The sequence below is a fragment of the Watersipora subatra genome, chromosome 8, assembly GCF_963576615.1.
Source record: "Watersipora subatra chromosome 8, tzWatSuba1.1, whole genome shotgun sequence".
NCBI lineage: Eukaryota > Metazoa > Bryozoa > Gymnolaemata > Cheilostomatida > Watersiporidae > Watersipora > Watersipora subatra.
Window position 1 is genome coordinate 64152376 of NC_088715.1, and position 20443 is coordinate 64172818.

A 20443-nucleotide genomic window follows, 5' to 3' on the forward strand; every position below is an offset into this window, starting at 1 on the left:
ATCTACTTTAAAATGTTGTGGTGATCTATCATGAACAACTACCTTTTGCAGTTGGCCAACCTGGCAGTTGAGACTACATCAGACATGACTGTTAACTACGATCTCTCTCAGACTGTCGAAGATGCTGTAACACTTTTTCTCCTCAGGTAATAATTTCTTTTCTTCTGTTTAATGTCTCCCGCTGGCAGTAGTGTCTCTATTGGTGATTCAAGGCTTTGTTGGACAATTGACAGTCATGTTGTACTAGCTACGTCACTGTCACTTTTTATTACAAAACTTTGTTACAGTCTGCACTGGTTAGGGCTAGTTTGATTAGAGACGAACAAACCACGACTTGCTATGAAAATTTAAATGTATTATTTTTCCTCATCACACCAAGTCAACAACATCAGCAAAATGATGACACTAGCAAATCGCATTTCACAGCCAGTTAGCTTAGGGTGAACATGTGATGCTTGGTAGCAAGTGACATGTGACAAGTGACATGTGACAAGTGACATGTGATGCTTGGTCGCAAGTGACATGGAATCCTCTCTAATTCATTTCGTAAACCCTTTAAATGTAATTAATAAAGAAGCTTCTTTGATCCTTAGTTGATGGTTTAACAAACGGTAGTTTTGTCTTTACATGATCAGCTGTTGTAGGAGAAAGGTCATCAGTTATATTTGCTATGAGACTTTACAGTACTGCGTAGTAAAAGTTCAGAGGTATTGAGACAAATTGACAGATGTTAAAAGCATTTGACCATAAAAACCTTCAGTCAGAGGGAAGTGTCTAACCTGGATTGTTGTTGCCACATTGTTAGGTTGGAGAAGCGATACGGGGAGAAGTTTGTTGCTCACGCTCTTTCATTCATAACCTGCGGCCATTCCGGCATCAGTGAGGTTGAGTTAGAAGATGCACTCTCTTGCTCTGATGAGGTGCTTGTTGAGGTTAGTAGCTGGTATCCTAGTAGTTCTCTCAGACCACTGTAACATAAATGAGTCATTATTAACAATTTATTATACTGATCAGATAATTTGTTTTTCTCATCACACATAACCTTGGTTCCTAGTTTATTTACTTAACTTGATAGGTTTTCACAGGTCTGCAGTTTATTTTATGAAGTTGTATGAAAAGATTTTTCATGTTGGTTTTAATTTTTTGCTTGGTCCTAAAACTCTCTCCCGCACTTCCTCAGCACAATGTAATTTTTTGGTGAACCCCAACCAATATTTAAATTTGAAACACACGCACATTTAATTGAGCAATTTTATGCAAACACATAATTTTCCAGTAAGTTAAAATATATTGCTATAATGTAAACATCGTCTAGTATGTAAGTGCTCAGTCCTTTGTAAACTTTTTGCTGGAAGCTCAGTAGTTAGTCTGTTGTTGCTTCTTCCAATTAAAGGAACGAGCACATTAGCTCAATAGGTCTGTGATGCTTTTTTTGTTTATGCTTTGTATGACTGTAAGCGCACTGTAAGCTTAAGGGTTTAGGTTCCTAGCTTTCGTATTCTCCATGTTGAGCCTTTGTGTATTAAGCTTGTATAACTAGAGTACTCGATAAGAAACCGTTAAGGTCAATGCACATGAACAAAACTGGGAGTTATCATCTACTTGCCTTTTCAAAGATATATTTACTAGGTAATCACTATCTTATTTAGAAGATGACTCATGGACGAATCCAATAATCACGTTTTTAGCATTTGAACCCTTCCTATTCAGCAAGCAGCCAGTTATCGTAGCCTACAAATTTTGTAAATACATATTTTGTACTGTAAAGTCTTTATTTCAACATCATGGCACTCTATTTTTCAACCCTTCCCTTAAAGTGGCGCTTTATTAAAGGTGGCGTTCAAATAATGGGTGGCATTTGTACTTTTTAAAGCTCTTGTCAGGATGTTGAGAAGACAAATTTAACCCTTTCACTGGTGGATGGAAAGTTGTTTATATTTTGCACTCTTCTTCGGGTGGTGCGACATTAACCCTTTGAGATGTACGAAATTTGCTAACTTACATCAAACTTTCTGTAGATCTCTAAGTAGATACATATGCAGGAACAAGCTGATACATGTATCTACCAGTTGATATCTATTGCTTGCAATTAATCTGCGGTCATCTTATAGCCTGCGGTGCAACTTGTTGGAGTTTCAAAGTATTTTATTTCATTTTTAATTTGAAGGCATACTTTAATTTTACCACTATATTTAATAAGGTTGCATAAAAGCTCATTGCACTCATTGGTATGTTTGCTACAGTTTGCAGTCAAAACTGGCTTTTATTTGCAATAGAAGAAGAGTTACAAGCATCCATTGTAAGATCAGATAACCGGAATGTTGCTATCAAATAATATGCTGTAAATCTGCAAGTTTATAAGTTTTTCTAATAATCTATCAAAGGCTACAAAGATATTCAAGAACAAGTGACATAAACAAACCATAATTAGAATACATGCAGCAACAAAAATTAATTTTTTAAAACAACAATATTAGCATTGTTCACTTGGCCGGTTGCATTCTGATTGTTTCTTCCGTTTAGAACTATTTCATATTTTTCTGGCTTATCAATACCTTCAACAATGTTTTCTGACTTCAACCTGTCTTATTGAAAGCTGAGCTAGTCGATATTAGCGTCTAAACAATTTTTTAGCAGAGCAACACTTTTACGCCATTTTGAATAGAAACTTTTAGCGTAAATAAAAATAAATTGTGTGTAATCAAAATAGCCTCAAATACGTAGTAGCAAATTTTCCATTGTAAATGCAAAAACCTTTTTTCACATACATCGAAGTATTAAAACCGCATTAAAAAGAAATTACCATTAGCCTGATACAGTTACTAATTATTACTATGGCGTTGCAATCAAAGTTATTAACAAAAAGGCAAAAACTTTGAGTTGAAAAGAAGATTTCGGTACAAACAGATACAACGAAGGAATTAATTGTTATTAATGTAATTGAGACATTATTAGTATCGTTTTGCGAACACTTTTTTACTGATCGCTTGCTATTATGGTTTTGTAAAGATTGAGTATTTCAAACAGAATTGACGTTCAAATAGAGGTGGCGTTCAAACAAAGGGCGGCGCTCTATTTTTTAATCTTTTTCCCATAGTGGCGCTCAAATAGAGGTTTTATGGTCTACTAGTATGTTTGGCAGTCATGTGCATCATGAGAGATTGTCATGAGTTTGGAATATGTCTATAATTATTCTTTGGAGTGGTAATGTGGCCAAGTGGTGTAGTGGTCAGCTCACCGGTCTGTGAAATGGAATACTTAAGTTCAATTTCTGTGTGAAGCAAATTTTTCCTAACACTCTTAATGCTGATTTGGACAGATGGAGGGATGGACACGGCTCTTATTATAGTAAAGATTATAACAATGTATTGAAAGGCATATCCTTAGCATATTTCTCTTGTGATCGTCAGAGAAATCATATGCACGCCCTACATCCCTATTCTCTATGATAGGGAATCGTGAAGCACTATAGGCTAACTGTGCATCAGATGTTTTGTCATACTACAACGCAAAGAAGAAAAAATGGTTCACTGTGGCTGCAATTAACCAATAAGAAATCAGCTATAGGTAAAAAGAGCTGGCGGGGCAGAATGAAAACGTTTTGTAGCATTTTGGCATCACTAAGCACTAACTTGTTATGATGTGTCAGACTCGCTCTGTGGATACCTCTATCTTGCTCAGTTCTTACAAATAGCTTGAGTGTTATAATGTCTAATGACTACCTTTAGGTCTATGTCTATCACGAGCCTCCGGTTAAGGGAGTCGTGAGGATCCCCTCCCACCTCTGGCCAATGCTCAGGAAGGAACTCGACCTATTCATTGTTGAAAAAGCAACCAATGACTACACACTCATCAGCTGGTAGGATGTTACCACACTAAATATAGTTCAATCGCAATGTCCATGGCTTATTGCTATGAAAGTGGTGGAGGTAACCTGTACTCTTAAAAGTTCGTTTGGTTAATGGTCCTAAATATATACGGTATATTTGATGTAAGAGATACACTTAAAAACTCACTTTAAAGGTAAGAACAGCATGTGCTTTCAAGTTAAACTTACTATAATTTCCATATGCTGTCATATTCCATGTACTTATAAGTTTTGTAGTGCAGCATGTAGTAATTATTTATATAGCTGGTTCTTTGAGAATAACACAACACTTATGACTGTGCTACACAGTACCTCACTGAGCAGATCACAGGTAAGAAAATAATTGTTGTCTAAACTGATTGCCTTTACAGTACAAATTGTTGCAGGTACCACAATTCTGTGGAGAAAGTGGTGAAAAAAAGATATATGGATAGCCCAGAGCTCTTTGCTAAATACAACAATTTACTATGTGAGGTAGGAGGGAGTTCTCATGTACAGCTAAGATTTGTGGGCTATCTAGGAAATACATCTCACACTTTTCATAAGCTCCAGATATATATCTTATATAGTCCCAGATATGTCTCTCACTTGCTCCAGATATGTCTCTCATATGCTACAGATATATCTCTCACGCAATGGAGTTCACAGAACCATAACCCTCTCAAAACTTCGCCAACCGATCACTATAGAAAACGCTGATAGGCAAGTCGCTGCTTTCTCCAACACCGAAATGCTGCCACTTCGGGTTCTCTACAGTATTGTACATCACCTGATTGGCTGTGGAGATACAAGTAAGTTTTAAAGAAGTTGTGAAATGAAGGGGGTATGAAGCAAGGTCTCAACTTTTGATAACATGTGTCTGGTACATCTTGATAGAAGATCTGAACATAATGAGCAGCACCTGCAGTAACCTGTTGTCTTTATCACCAGACTGTGTTAAGGCATAGGTTAGCAGGAATACTTGGTTGTCAGGGAGTGGGGCTATCAGCCTGGTGTGCAGCCGGGTATCCCTGCCAGCCTAGTTATCGGGTTAGCAAGGATACCTGGTTATCAGCCCTGGTGTGTTACCTTATCTGGTTATCAGGGAATGTGTTGATGTGTTATCTTACCTGGTTATCAGGGAGTGTGTTGGTGTGTTACCTTGCCTGGTTATCATTAAGGGGAATTGGCTCAACTCACGTAAACTCTTGCTGTTAGCTGCATCATGAAACTCCCAGAAACTAAAAGGCAGCAGATATCAGTGCTACACCAATTGTAAAACACTAGCATGTCTTTGGAGCTGAGATTCGATATAAAATGTGTTATAAAGTGTCTATTTTTGGCAGCTAACAATAAAAATCTTGCCAGAAGCTTGGGGAACACGAGAATCAAGTTGACATCTTGTAAAATGATGCACTTTAATTGTCATATAATTTCAGATGAAATGGAAGATTCTGGAATTGGTTAGTATTTGCGTGTCTAACACTAAACGGCACAGCTTATCCATCTACTCACATCATGTTCAGCGATGTCCAACTCATTCCTTTGTACAAACAACTATATTGTTCCATGTTTTCGCTTAGGTTTTGTCATTGGCCAATGGCTGTCTAATGCACGCATAGTCTAACTGTTGCTAGTTGCTTCCTTAGTATTCTGATGCTGTTGATTGCGTAGAGGCTGCTAATTGATGCTACTCTGCGATGACCAAAATAAATTCCAAAGAATGTGTGGTGAGTTGCAATTCCAATTTTGAAAGTATTTTGTGAATAAGATGTGCTCATGCAGCAGTAGACATGGATGAGAGTAGACTCTAATGAGAAAGGGAAGAGCTAATGGAGAGTAAAAGGAACTAGTGTGAGTAGGAGGAGCTAGTGATAGTGGGAGGAGCTAGTGATAGTGGGAGGAACTAGTGTGAGTGGGAGGAACTAGTGTGAGTAGGAGGAGCTAGTGATAGTGGGAGGAACTAGTGTGAGTGGGTGGAACTAGTGTGAGTAGGAGGAGCTAGTGATAGTGGGAAGAACTAGTGAGAGTGGGTGGAACTAGTGTGAGTGGATGGAACTAGTGTGAGTAGGAGGAGCTAGTGGGAGTGGGTGGAACTAGTGTGAGTAGGAGGAGCTAGTGAGAGTAGGAGGAGCTAGTGATAGTGGAAGGAACTAGTGAGAGTGGGAGGAACTAGTGTGAGTGGGAGGAGCTAGTAAGAGTGGGAGGAGCTAGTGGAAGTTAACAAAGCTTGCAGCGGCAAAACAGAATGATGATAGATAGAAGAACTATCGCAATGTGAAGAAGAAATATATATTTTTATTTAGCTTTTTATTGAAGGCTCCATCTTACGGCAAGATGAAGGTATTGCTGCAATTTCTATGTTGGTACAGTGCTATTGTTATGAAGCGCTGCAAAGGGATACTGTTATAAAGCACTGTGGAGAGACAGTGATATTTTTATGAAGCAATGTGAAGAGGCAGTAACATTGCTATGCACACCATTTCTTAAGAATTTCTACTTGTCTCCTTCCTTAGCAAAAAACCGGAGAATCAGCTCGCATGCCGATTTCTCTCTTTCATTTGCAGCTAATCATTTACCAATTAAAGTACAATATATCGCTTTTTAAAATCGCGTCCGCCTTCCATCACACTTTATACAAATGCTGACATTGAAGTTGTGATTATTGGCCCAACACACTTTTTTATTGCCTGCAGGTAAGCTCAAAAGTATGACAGTCTGCAACCTGGACTATATCATCGCTGTTTGGAAAAAGGTTGACTTGAGAGCAATGGCGAATATAACCAACAACATACTTGAAGAGCTCAAGGAGAAGGATTGCAGCGAAGACGTAGAGCTCAAGGCATTAGCAGTATTTTATGAGAGCCGATTGTAAGTCCGAACTCACTTCATCGTAAAGGCTTGAAAAAAAGGTTAAAAACAACCGTTTGGGCTGGTCTATGAGGTCTATGTGTATGTCTATGTGGGTTAGTAAGCAGGTGCCTGTTTGTGAGGACATGCGTGGGATGCATGCATGCTTGTGTATGCACGCCTAATCGTCATAAAGAAATAATTATTGGTGCGTTGTATGTAAGCTCAAGTAGAGAATTAATGGTACACTGTAAAGTGCACAGGGAGCTGTACAATTTACGATGTACGGCTCACTGTACACTTTACAGGGCCGTACATACAGATACTAACATATAATCTCTAGTGTGTCTAAACCTTTATTGTTGTTGTATTTAAATCCTATTATTTTAGCCTGAGTGGCTAAAGTAATGTATTGCTTTTATTTTTATGTTTATAATAACTGAAGAGAAGGTAAGATGAAAGAAAGCTCTGCATATTTTGTGAGTGTTGCTGGTTGTATCTGCAGGTCAGAAGAGCCTACCTTCTCTTTACAAGGGTGAGATACATTAAGAGTGGTCACACAGGCCTCCCCCATTTCTTCCATATTCTAAATAATTGTGCTAGTTAGTGACTTGTTGATTTGCTTTGCATTTATAGTTTATGGGTCCTACATCAATACATTGTTAAAGGTTGGTGGGGTATGGCTGATCCCCTACATTCACTAAGTTATCTTTAGTTCTTATGCTTTGTAAAGCAAACATCTCAGGAGCCTAAAACTCAGGCCTCAATAAAAATAGGAATTTTATTGTTTAGCTAAAATATAATGATCTTACAGTACAGATATTGATTTGACCAATCATAAAGCATAAAAAGGGCGATAGTAAAATTTCATTGGTCAAACCTGCATTCTTGTTACACACCAACCATCTTTTCCAGCTACTATTATTGAGTAGGAAAACATAGAAATAACCTTATTTCTGTCCTTATTTGAGGTTATCATTGTCTTCTATAGCTTCAAGTTTCCACGCTCCACTCGCCATTTCTTGCCCACTATTTTCAGTTAGACCATTTTTAGTAAACTCTGTGATTCAGCAGGTTGCTACAACAGTTATATTACTTAGTCTGTCAGTGACCTTTACTGCCGATTCAACCCTGTGCTGATTTTGAATGCTGACTGCCTCTTCGTCATAATTTTTTACAGCCTCCACTCTTTATTCGTTTATCTCGCTTGTAGCTCTCTGGTAGCAACATATCTTCTTCTCCAACCGAGGCTGGATCATTGCAATGTAATACTTACTGATTAAATTGCGAGTCAAGCAAACATACACTAGTCCGCGCTTCTTTTAGTTTTAGTTTAGTGTTTGAGTTAGTCTGGCCATTTTAGAGTTACTCTCGGGCGTACGGAGTATAGCCCTAAAGCGCTGAAAGAGTTTCTCATTATACTTGTGGGCGCTTTCTCACATGCGTCTGACACTCCATGCATCAACACTCTTATTGAAAAGGCAAGAAGTCAGCTGAGCCAACTCGAGGATCCATTGATAATACCCTCGGAGAGTTGCATTCTCTTTGGCCAAGGTTTGTCTCTGTATCATCAACTCATCAGCCTGCCATGGCATGTGTTTACTGTTGTGGTTAGTTGATACTAAGATCATATATCTGTAGACAAGTTGAAGTGGCAACTAACTGACTGTGACGGAGTGATAAGTGACACAGAAGATGTGCATTCGTTGATAGCTTTGGTTAACAAGTCTCGAAAAACATTGGAAACTATAGACATCAATGATGCCCAACAATATAGTCTAACAAGCAAGGCAAAGATATCTTCAGTTAAACTCTCACAGAAGAGAGTTTTTGCACTCACAGGTAATTTGCATTCTACTAATTGCGACACATCCTTGTGTCTGCTGGTAATAGTGTATATACAGGTTACTAGTGTATGTACAGGTTACTAGTGTATATACAGGTTACTAGCGTATTTACTGGTTACTAGTGTATGTACTAGTTACTAGTGTATATACAGGTTACTAGTGTATGTACAGGTTACTAGTGTATATACAGGTTATTAGTGTAGATACTGGTTACTAGTGTATGTACTAGTTACTAGTGTATATACTGGTTACTAGTTTATGTACTGGTTACTAGTGTATATACTGGTTACTAGTGTATATACTGGTTACTAGTGTATGTACAGGTTACTAGTGTATGTAGAGGTTACTAGTGTATATACAGGTTACTAGTGTATATACTGGTTACTAGTGTATATACAGGTTACTAGTGTATATACTGGTTTCTAGTGTATGTACTAGTTACTAGTGTATATACTGGTTACTAGTGTATGTACTGGTTACTAGTGTATATACTGGTTACTAGTGTATATACTGGTTACTAGTGTATGTACAGGTTACTAGTGTATGTACAGGTTACTAGTGTATGTAGAGGTTACTAGTGTATATACAGGTTACTAGTGTATATACTGGTTATTAGTGTAGATACTGGTTACTAGTGTATGTACTGGTTAAGATACTACTAAAAGGTCTATTGGACTCATTCATGAGTCATCGTCATGAGTCATTGATAGAGTTGTTACCGTGTCAATCATATTTTGTTAACAGGAAGAGGTCAAACGAATGCTTATCCCCTATGCTATACCGCAATAAATATTTTTACAGCAAGTTGTCATGCATACCCATCGATAGCCATGTAGGGAACCCATAAACACCCTATGTAGCGGCTCCAATTTGTCACTTTAAAAACTAGCTTTTGGTCTCTTCTAATTAAACAACACTTCCTTTTACCGTAACTGCGTTTTCTCAGCTGGTTTGTTCTTGTTCGCTATCATGTGGACATTTGCCTGTTTCTGCGTCATTTTACCATAAGGTTACTTTTGGAAACTAAGCAACATGTACAAATTTCATGCACTATTGAACTCTATTCCAATATGTTTTAGCTAAAAACTATGCTAAGCCGTTTAAAAAGATTTAAGAAAATATATATATATATATATATGCTTTTCAGCAAAAACATCTTATCCTTTATTACGGCTTTTCAAGTGTCAACCATCTCATGCTGCTCTATTGCATTTTGCCATGAATTGTCATGTGACAACCAACTAATACCTCTCTATTGCATTTTAGAAACCTCTTGCGTTTGCCATGGATTGTCATGTAACAACCAATTAATACCTCTGTATTGCATGTTACAAACCTCTAGCACTTGCCATAGATTGTTATTTTATGTGTCAACCATTTCATGCCTCTCTATTTTACGCTACATGTATCAAGTACTTTTCATTTGTAATCTCTCAAATGTTACCTAACTCAAAAACACATGTCACCTGTAGCTATTTGTCACTTGCAGTCACATGTCACTAAAGTATTTTTATTATAGCGATTTCATTGTGATTATTCTCATTACAGAACTTCACTCCATTTAGTTTTAATCTCAAAGTAATTGACTAATTTGACTTCAGCAGCTTTATGTTAGCCGTTTTGTTTACAGACGAGACTGTGATTGTGCAGAGTTACACTAGAGAGGAGTCTCCTCAAGTCACTTTCAAAACTGATAATTTCAGTAAAAATGATTTTCTCAACAGGTGAGCAGTGCACACAAGTCTTTCCTTCTTAAATGAACATTGCTATAACTTAACTTTTTCACTAATACGTCATGTGTCATGAGAGATCATCAATTGTAATAAGTATCAGCACAAGTATTCCAGCATGCAGCAGGTGGTTGAGTGACACAAATGGTAGTGAGCCTGACTGCTGAGCTGAATGTTTAAGTTTGAATCTTAGATGATGCAATCTTTTTCCCACCTTCAGCTGTGGCTTTAGACAGCCAGACGGATAAACACGAGTCTTATTATAGTAAAGACTAGTACGTTAGCAGTCTCGAGAGATCATCATGTGTAATCATCATGTGCAAAATTATTCCATGGTACTACAAGGCAGTGCAGTGGCGCAATTGGTCTTGTGTCTGGTAACTAAGTAGAACATCCAAGTTCAAATTCCATGTGGTAACAATCATTTTCCAAATTTCCCAACAGGCAACTGTAGTTTCAGACGGATGGTTGCGACCCGTAATAAAGATTGTTATGAAATGTAAATCTTCCTGTATGTTTCTCTGTCATACGCATGTTTATCAGCTAAGCAGAGTGTTGTCTATAAGGTGTATCGCTAGCTGGTAGACAGTGTAGTTAGCATTGCATAAATGCATGTGAAAGATCACTCTATGGCTGTTGTAGATGCATAGCTGTGAGCCGTTCTGCACGATTAGTATGTGTTGGAGGAAAGGATAGGCTTGGTGTCTATGAGGATAAATCACCAACAGGAGACAACCCCTCATACAAAGGTTGGTGTGGCTTTCATTCAAGTTTGACTAGTTCATATCAGAAGTATAACATGGTAACTTAATGAGACAATTTATATTAAAATGCATGTTGTCTGCAGTTAATCTCTGTCTATTTGTCGTCTGAAATTAATCTCTGTCTATTTGTTGTCTGAAGTTAATCTCTATTTGTCGTCTAAAATTAATCTCTGTCTATTTGTTGTCTGAAGTTAATCTCTGTCTATTAGTTGTCTGCAGTTAATCTCTGTCTATTTGTTGTATGCAGTTAATATCGTTCTATTTCTTGTCTGCAGTTAATCTCTGTCAATTTGTTGTCTGAAGTTAATCTCTGTCAATTTGTTGTCTGAAGTTAATCTCTGTCAATTTGTTGTCTGCAGTTAATCTCTGTCTATTTATTGTCGGCAGTTAATCTCTTTCAATTTGTTGTCTGAAGTTAATCTCTTTCAATTTGTTGTCTGAAGTTAATCTCTGTCTATTTGTTGTCTGAAGTTAATCTCTGTTTATTAGTTGTCTGCAGTTAATCTTGTTATGCTACCATGCTAGCAAAAATGTAATGTTTTGTATTGCCTTTTTCATTAAATATCTGCCTAATTTAAAAAACTTGATCAAACATATTATTAGCATGACATATACATGGCTTCAGAGGCTATATAAAACACAGGGGCAGGTAGTTCCTGAATTTATGACTTGCTGTGCTGTTAGGAAAAAGTTCTCTGAGTCTTGGAGGGGTAAAGTCCACGGAAGCTGTCCTGTTCACTACCGATGAGAAATACACTATCTCTGCGCATACAATTGCAGCAAAAAACAGAAGCGTCGGGGGACTTGTGAAATGGGACTATGAGACTAAGGTGACCTTTAGCCATCCTCTAGCTTGAAAAGTTGAACATAATAAGTCTATTACAGTTACATTCTGTTGCTGCATCGAAAAAACTATGTATCGCTGTTATCTTTTTTAGCTCATGCTGTTTAATTTACTATTTCATTAAAAGTTGCTTTGTTTCTCTTTGATGGTATGGCATACCTTTCCAAGTTTTATATAGGCAATGGCTGCATTATTTTGCTGTTTAGTAAAAGGATGAATACGCAAGTTGATGGTTTAGGGTGATCATGTTCAGCAGGTGACTTCATGTCGATTATGTACTCAAATTTTTTCTTTTAGATGCTTTTCACAAAATTGCGATATATCCATTGAGTACATCGACACATGCTGTATCTTGGCCATAGAGTTATCTCCCCCTAGAGTGATAACTGTGCCTTCAACAACACGAGCGTTTCCGGTGCCAACAAGGAGCGTTTAGGCCACGCCCCTTTTTTGTGCTAGTCAATCGTAGTGATTGACAGAACAATAACATCAGCCATGAGAATGATCATGAATTTCCACAATTAAGATAGTAATTATTGCTCATATTAAAGAAATGATGATTATAGTTTATTACTCTAATATATGCTTATTATTTAAAGCAATTCAATACCTACATGCCTTGCAAAGGCTCTGAATAGATAGCGTTAAGTAAGTGAGCTAATCCAATTAGTTACTCCAATGATGTACAGCCCCCCACATGGGGGGCTGTATATCATTGGTTACTCATAGACAAGATAGATAGTCATACTGGGGTTGTATTACATTGGTGTGATAGGAAGCTAATCGACTGCCATCAACTGAAAGTATTGACATTGTATGGTGATAGAGTGATTCATTGACACCACAGTTCACAAACAGCCCTTGCATGTAATTTTAGATTTCAATACATATCAATCAAATACATAGACTAGCTTGAAGCAAAGATGTCCACTAGTTAGTGGACATCTTTGCTTGATGTAAGCAAGCAAAAAGTTTGAATGTTAGAGTGGCAAATGTTGTTATATGTTAAATAAAAATCAATTATACTTAAGTAGCCTCTACTTAAGTATACTAAATTATAATTATTTAAAAATAAAATAGACTTTTTTATTACTTTATTTATTAAATAAATTTTTATTGTAATCATAACTAAACAGATTATCTTTAGCTATTATTTGCTAATTATTTCACATTTACATTTAAACACATTTGCAGTTTCATTTTTCTTCCTAATTCATTTAAACAAAAAACTTCTTTCATGATATGAAACTTAAAAGTTGTAGTTGCTTGAAAAAGATTGAAAACATTTACAGTTGTTTTTATTTTCTCTCATCTCTTCATTTATTTCAATTACACAAAACACTTCTCATAATATGTAGTTTGAAAGTTAAAGTGGCAAATGTTGTTATATGTTAAATAATAATAAACTATACTTAATTATACTGAATCATAATTATATAAAAATAAAATAGACTTTTTTATTACCTTATTTCTTAAATAACTTTTCATTGTAATCATAGCTAAACAGATTATATTTAGCCATTACTTGCTAATTATTTTACATTTAAACACATTTACAGTTTTATTTTTCTTCCTAATTTATTTCAACAAAACACTTCTTTCATGATATGAAATTTAAAAGTTGCAGTTGTTTGAAAAAGCTTGAAAACCTTTACAGTTGTTTTTTTTCTTCTTAATTCATTTGAACTGCTTAAAAATATTTTCTCATGATACGAAGTTTAAAAGTTAGAATGGTAAATGTTATATAAAAAAAATGTTCTGTCCAAAGACTTTTTTATTACTCGAGCAACTCGGGTAGTACAGCTCATAGTTGATGGCAGTCGATTAGCTTCCCATCACACTAATGTAATACAACCCCAGTATGACTATCTATCTTATCTATGAGTAACTGATTGCATTAACTCACTTACTTAACACTATCTATTCAGTGCCTTTGCAAGTCATGTAGGTATCAAGGATTACGTGCATGTCACAATTTCCATTTCCGTAATTCATTTCCATAACATTTCCATAATTCATTTCCATATTATCTCCATTTCCATAACATTTCCATAATTCATTTCCATATTATTTCCATAGCATTTCCATAATTCATCTCCATAACATTTCCCTACTTCATTTCCATATTACTTCCATTTCCATAACATTTTCATAATCCATTTTCATATTATTTATATTTCCATAGCATTTCCATAATTAATTTCCATATTATTTCCATTTCCATAACATTTCCATAATTCATTTCCATTTCCATAACATTTCCATAATTCATTTCCAAATTATTTCCATTTCCATAACGTTTCCCTACTTCATTTCCATATTATTTCCATTTCCATAACATTTCCATAATTCATTTCCATATTATTTCCATTTCCATAAAATTTGCATAATTCGTTTCCATATTCATTCCATTTCCGTAACATTTCCATAATTCATTTCCATATTATTTCCATTTCCATAACATTTCCCTACTTCATTTCCATAGTATTTCCATAACATTTCCATAATTCATTTCTATCTTATTTCTATTTCCATAACATTTCCCTACTTCATTTCCATATTATTTCCATTTCCATAGCATTTCCATAATTTATTTCCATATTATTTCCATTTCCATACCATTTCCATATTTCTAAAATAAAATTTTCATATCCATTTCCCTAAAATGATGGAAATATTTATGTTTATGGAAATGGAAAAGTAAACATTTCCATAATATGTTTAGCGTTCCCTGGTAGGTATTGAATTGCTTTAAATAATAAGCATATATTAGAGTAATAAACTATAATTATAATTTCTTTAATATGAGCATTAATTACTATCTTAAATGGAAATTCATGACCCTTCTCATGACTGATGTTATTGATCTGGTCAATCACTACGACTGACTAGCACAAAAAAGAGGCGTGGCCTAAACGCTCCTTGTTGGCACCGGAAACGCTCGTGTAGTTATCACTTTAGGGGGAGATAACTCTATGATCTTGGCAAACAAAGCACTGTGCTCAATGTTATTCTTAGACCAGTTGTTCTACTTTAACTAGATGGAGAAAAAGGGAACATATTAAAGGGCACATTACTTCTGTTAACTTTCTAATAGGTACAAAGTGTACTTGTCGCTTACGAAATTAGCCAATGAGATGCGAGTGATGCAAAATTCTTCTGATAAGCAGTAACATGCTGAACAGTCTTCTGTTCAACTCTTTGCGTTGTCTCTCCTTAATCTCTTCGTTATTCTCATGAACGAATATTATCAATACTTTAGCCTACGGTCAGACAATAACACCTAAATATGAAGGAATATGTTTATTCTACTGTCTATTATTTATGCCACTTGCCATTATCTCACTTACCTTTATCCCACTTGCCTTTAATCCACTCACCTTTATCCCATTACCTTTATCCCACTAACCTTTATCCCATGTACCTTTTTCCCACTTACCTTTATCCCACTTGCCTTTATCCCACTCACCTGTAATCCACTTACCTTTATCACCACTTACATTTAGTCTACTTACCTTTATGCACCAAAAACCTCTCAGCTACGTTTCGTATTGCTACTGTCTTGTTTTGGCTTCAAGCACAGCTCATACAATATAATTCCTACTAATAGGTGACAGAAGCGAGGCTGTCTCTACCCTCACCCATCTTGAAGAACTGTCTACATCTATTAAGTGATAAGGATGAGGCTATTTGCGCTTGTGACCACAATGATATACTCGTCGTTTCCTTTAGAGAACAGAGAATCATAGAGAAGCTTAATCATGGGAAGAATTCCTGGGTGGACATGAGGTGATTAACTTGTAGTTGATGTATTCTATCATTATATTGGCAGCTTTTCATTGATGTATTCTATCATTATGTTGGCAGCTTTTAGTTGGTGTATTCTATCATTATGTTGACTAGCTTTGAGTTGATGTATTCTATCATTATGTTAGCAGCTTTTAGTTGGTGTATTCTATCATTATGTTGGCAGCTTTTAGTTGATGTGTTCTATCATTATGTTGGCAGCTTTTAGTTGATGTGTTCTATCATTATGTTGGCAGCTTTTAGTTGATGTATTCTATAATTATATTGACTAGCTTTTAGTTGATGTATTCTATCATTATGTTAGCAGCTTTTAGTTGATGTATTCTATCATTATGTTAGCAGCTTTTAGTTGGTGTATTCTATCATTATGTTGGCAGCTTTTAGTTGATGTGTTCTATCATTATGTTGACAGCTTTTAGTTGATGTGTTTTATCATTATGTTGGCAGCTTTTAGTTGATGTATTCTATCATTATGTTAGCAGCTTTTAGTTGATGTATTCTATCATTATGTTAGCAGCTTTTAGTTGGTGTATTCTATCATTATGTTGGCAGCTTTTAGTTGATGTGTTCTATCATTATGTTGGCAGCTTTTAGTTGATGTGTTCTATCATTATGTTGGCAGCTTTTAGTTGATGTGTTCTATCATTATATTGACTAGCTTTTAGTTGATGTATTCTATCATTATGTTAGCAGCTTTTAGTTGATGTGTTCTATCATTATGTTAGCAGCTTTTAGTTGATGTATTCTATCATTATGTTGGCAGCTTTTAGTTGATGTATTCTATCATTATGTTGGCAGCTTTTAGTTGATGTATTCTATCATTATGTTAGCAGCTTTTAGTTGATGTGTTCTATCATTATGTTGACTAGCTTTTAGTTGATATATTCTATCATTATGTTAGCAGCTTTTAGTTGATGTATTCTATCATTGTGTTAGCAGCTTTTAGTTGATGTATTCTATAATTATATTGACTAGCTTTTAGTTGATGTATTCTATCATTATGTTAGCAGCTTTTAGTTGATGTGTTCTATCATTATGTTGACTAGCTTTGAGTTGATGTATTCTATCATTATGTTCACTAGCTTTTAGTTGATGTATTCTATTATTATGTTAGCAGCTTTTAGTTGATGTATTGTATCATTATGTTGGCAGCTTTTCATTGATGTATTCTATCATTATGTTGACTAGCTTTTAGTTGATGGATTTGATTATTGTGTTGACTGACTCGCTTTCAGTAATGATTCTATCATTATTTTGTCCGGTTTTTTCAGTGTTTTGTAGCTGTTTCATTTATAGTGCCATTAGTTTATGCAACAAGTAATGAATTGTTTCTTTAAGAGATGAATAGATCTACTCTTTTTGATGGACAATTCTGTGTACTTAGTAGTTCAGCTCATACCATATTTGAAACATTATGATGCACAGTTTGATCACTTTTGAGTTGCTGTTTGCCCGGGTATTAAAATCAGCTTATAAACAATGAGAGGTAATGAGACTAGTCTGCCACATGCTATTAGCCTGGCACAGTGCCAATGGAAAATTTGAGTATGCTTACTAATAAAAGCTACCACTTCTACAGAGCTACACTATGGCATACATCATGACCGAAAGCGCTAGCCTATTTGCTTCCATATACCAACATATATCACACCGCTAATCGATCAAGCTTGATCAAGCGAATGGAAGGTTCCGAGATCAAATCATCTACGATATGGATTCATTGTCCCAAGATTTCAACAGCTATAGCGAGACAGATGCACGGATGACCAGCTTTAGGAAATATATGTATATAAATAGTATGAAAACTATTTCACACTCAACTAAGTGACTCAACTAGTAAGAAAACTTACGAGTTGAGTCACTTAGACTAGAAATTCCACTGTCATACAGCCCATGACTAAAGTGATTTTGGAAAAAAGAAAGGATACTGATGGTTGAGAAATGCAATATTAGCAGTCAAATGGCACTGCAGTGCAATAGGATAACTGCAATGGTAGCTGTAATGTACTGGGTGTGGGTGTTATTATGTACAACAAACAGCAATAATGAAAGGAAAGAATTACCTATATGTTTATATCTCTTCCCCTGCAATAGGAGAAATGCAATATTAGAAGTAAAATGCACTGATATTATTAGAATAACCAATATTATTAATATAGTAATATAGTAATAATAGAAAACCAATGCACAATTTTGTTTGCATTTCAAAATGTCATAGCTAACAATATCAAGAAGTTGTGATATTTATATAGATTTTTAGAAAATCTATTTAACAAAACTATTTAGAAAAAATAATAACAGTAACATATTGCCCATCATCGATGTTGTTAGTGTGACTATAACACTTCAATAGTCATCCAAACTTATAATTAAATATTCTAATAATCTCATAAGAATTGTTAGAAAAAATATCATCGTCATTTCTTTTACTTTCACTGTGTTGGACATCAGTTAGAATACCAAAGTACTCAAAAGTGTCTAAAATGTCAGTTACTTTGAAATAGGCAAAAATGACACGATTATATTTCAGTACTCCTACGTTAATTACAGAAACCTTCGGCGATTCGACAATGCTATAGACTGGTGAAATGTGCACGTTATTTTTTTGTGAAATGAGCACGACTTGATGGTTCTATTCTCTGTCGCTCGGCGTTTCAATTGCCGTCTTAATTTTGATAAAAGTAAGGCTTAGCAAGTTTTAATAACGATTTTTGGCCAAATTAATCTGTCTATTTGTGTATAATCCGTTCAGATGGGTAAGTTTTAAGATACTGTCTACACTTTTCAACGACTTGGTAATATATTTAAATAGGTTTATATGTGTTTTGTATCATTATTATACTTAAACGACTCCATAAAAAATGGTTAAACTTATTGATGAGATTTCGGTACAAGGGTTTGCGACGTTGTTGATGAGTAATTTTCGTGAGTTGTGTGCACATGCATTTATCATAAAACTCTCAAACATTTGCTTCGCTCGTTTGGTCATGGGATTATATTCTTTTCAAATCAATTTACTGACTCCTTGTTTAAAAAGCACCTGTGCATGATGTTGGTATGACAACCTCTAAGCAAGTGCTTCATCCAATCAATCAATCCGGTTGTATCAACTTATTCCATCTTGTCGGTCACTTATGTTATGTTTCAGTATTGATGACGGATGTCTAGCACTGGTTTTTGATAACTCTGAAGTGAAGTTTTGGACCTTGTCTACCAAGAAGTCAGTCTTAATCACTTCTTGCCCTGGAGCTAGAGTGGCAAGCCTGTGTTCCTCACAATCACAAGCCTTTGTAGGCACAGACCAAGGTTAGCTTGATTATACTCCCTTTTAGCTTGTGCACTGTCAGAGAGAGTGCCAGAGCACAAATGACCGATCTGGCATCATGAAGACATCATCATCCAGGACTCTTTTTGTTGTAAACTCGCAAGAAGTGAGAAGCATTGTTAGTGGTGAGCTATGGTAGTAAAGGAAATCGAAGAAGAAATACCAGTCCTAACGTTGAAATTTCAAGTATATGTACTTCTCAAAACACAAAATTGCTGCATAAAATTTTAACTTTTAACTTTTTTAACTTGTTTCCTCTCCACTTCACACACATTCCCCTATTCGCCATGAAGTATATTTGGTTTCAAAACTTTATTTGGTTCCTGAGAACCAGCCTCTTTAAAACCCACCTGCGGGCATCTGATTGTAATGGAGGAAATTTCAAACATTGCCCAACTTGCTGCTAGTAAAGTATAACAGTAAAGAGAATTGTACCACTAAAAATTTACCAAAACAGTTTTGTTGTAGTTGGCTAGTATTTTCTAGTTTATGCTGCTCATCAAAGTTTTTTATGTATATTCCTGTTTCTTATATATATAATAAGAGAAAATGGAAAAATTGGGCCATCATTGTTATGTAAAAGATTTTATCATTTGAGAAGGTATATGGTTACACTCGTAGGCTGTTTCAAAATCTCTCACATGTACATTAGAGGGGCTCTCTTCATACAATATTGAAACATCTATTTAATCCATAAACTTGAAGTTATCCTCTCTACGGCGCTTTTGGCAAAATATGACTGGCATGTTGATCACTCTACCAACATCACGTTCCAATTATTTCAACAAAATATAATAGCACACATAAGGCAAGTGCTTGGTTATCATAGCCCGAAATAGGAATTTTTATGAAAACTTTGGGCCTTTGGTTATCATCACGTACAAACATTCGACTGTTTATAAAGATCTTGCACTATGATTTTCAATGCTGTGGTTATACGCTGCAAACAGCCCTTATATGACCCAGCTATCGTGCAGCCTCTTCTAACCAAGGCAGCAACTACTGTTATTCGTCTCTAGCTGTGGGAAGTGTAATGTCTACCCTGATTGTACACAACCCTTGTGTAGGTAATCTGGGAACTCCCTAGGTGTAAAACTCACAATATAATTGAGTCTGTATAACAATTGCTGAGGGCTAGAAGAGGCAATGGTATAATTTGCTGTAATTAGTCGCTTTGCAAAACAAACTCAAATTCACATTTTTACTTAGCCTTAGTAATACATTCCTCAACTGGAATTGTAAGACTGTGGGGTGGGGTTTGATATCTCTGACAATGCTGAGCAAGTTCATCTCGTGTCCCAGCTGGTGAACAAACACCTCAGTCGTCTTGTTTATCCACACCTAATGCTTCATTTCGAGTTTATTAACATGAGTTTTAGTGTCTTATTAGGTTCCCCACTGCACTGTAAAGACGCTGCATTCTTTTCAC

The 20443-nt window shown here is 35.7% G+C and overlaps 1 protein-coding gene across 1 annotated transcript in view; it reads left to right on the top strand.

The window, feature by feature from the left end:
- The window catches only part of LOC137402842 (uncharacterized), a 48007-nt gene that overhangs the window by 16546 nt on the left and 11018 nt on the right, over window positions 1–20443 (top strand). The window contains exons 17-30 of the mRNA XM_068089350.1: window positions 52–146; window positions 806–932; window positions 3729–3859; window positions 4255–4342; window positions 4488–4659; window positions 6544–6718; window positions 7203–7232; window positions 8061–8251; window positions 8339–8539; window positions 10175–10268; window positions 10917–11023; window positions 11723–11868; window positions 15493–15671; window positions 18838–18995. Of these exons, the coding sequence (XP_067945451.1) occupies window positions 52–146; window positions 806–932; window positions 3729–3859; window positions 4255–4342; window positions 4488–4659; window positions 6544–6718; window positions 7203–7232; window positions 8061–8251; window positions 8339–8539; window positions 10175–10268; window positions 10917–11023; window positions 11723–11868; window positions 15493–15671; window positions 18838–18995 (1894 nt within the window). The remainder of the gene's footprint in view (window positions 1–51; window positions 147–805; window positions 933–3728; window positions 3860–4254; window positions 4343–4487; window positions 4660–6543; window positions 6719–7202; window positions 7233–8060; window positions 8252–8338; window positions 8540–10174; window positions 10269–10916; window positions 11024–11722; window positions 11869–15492; window positions 15672–18837; window positions 18996–20443) is intronic.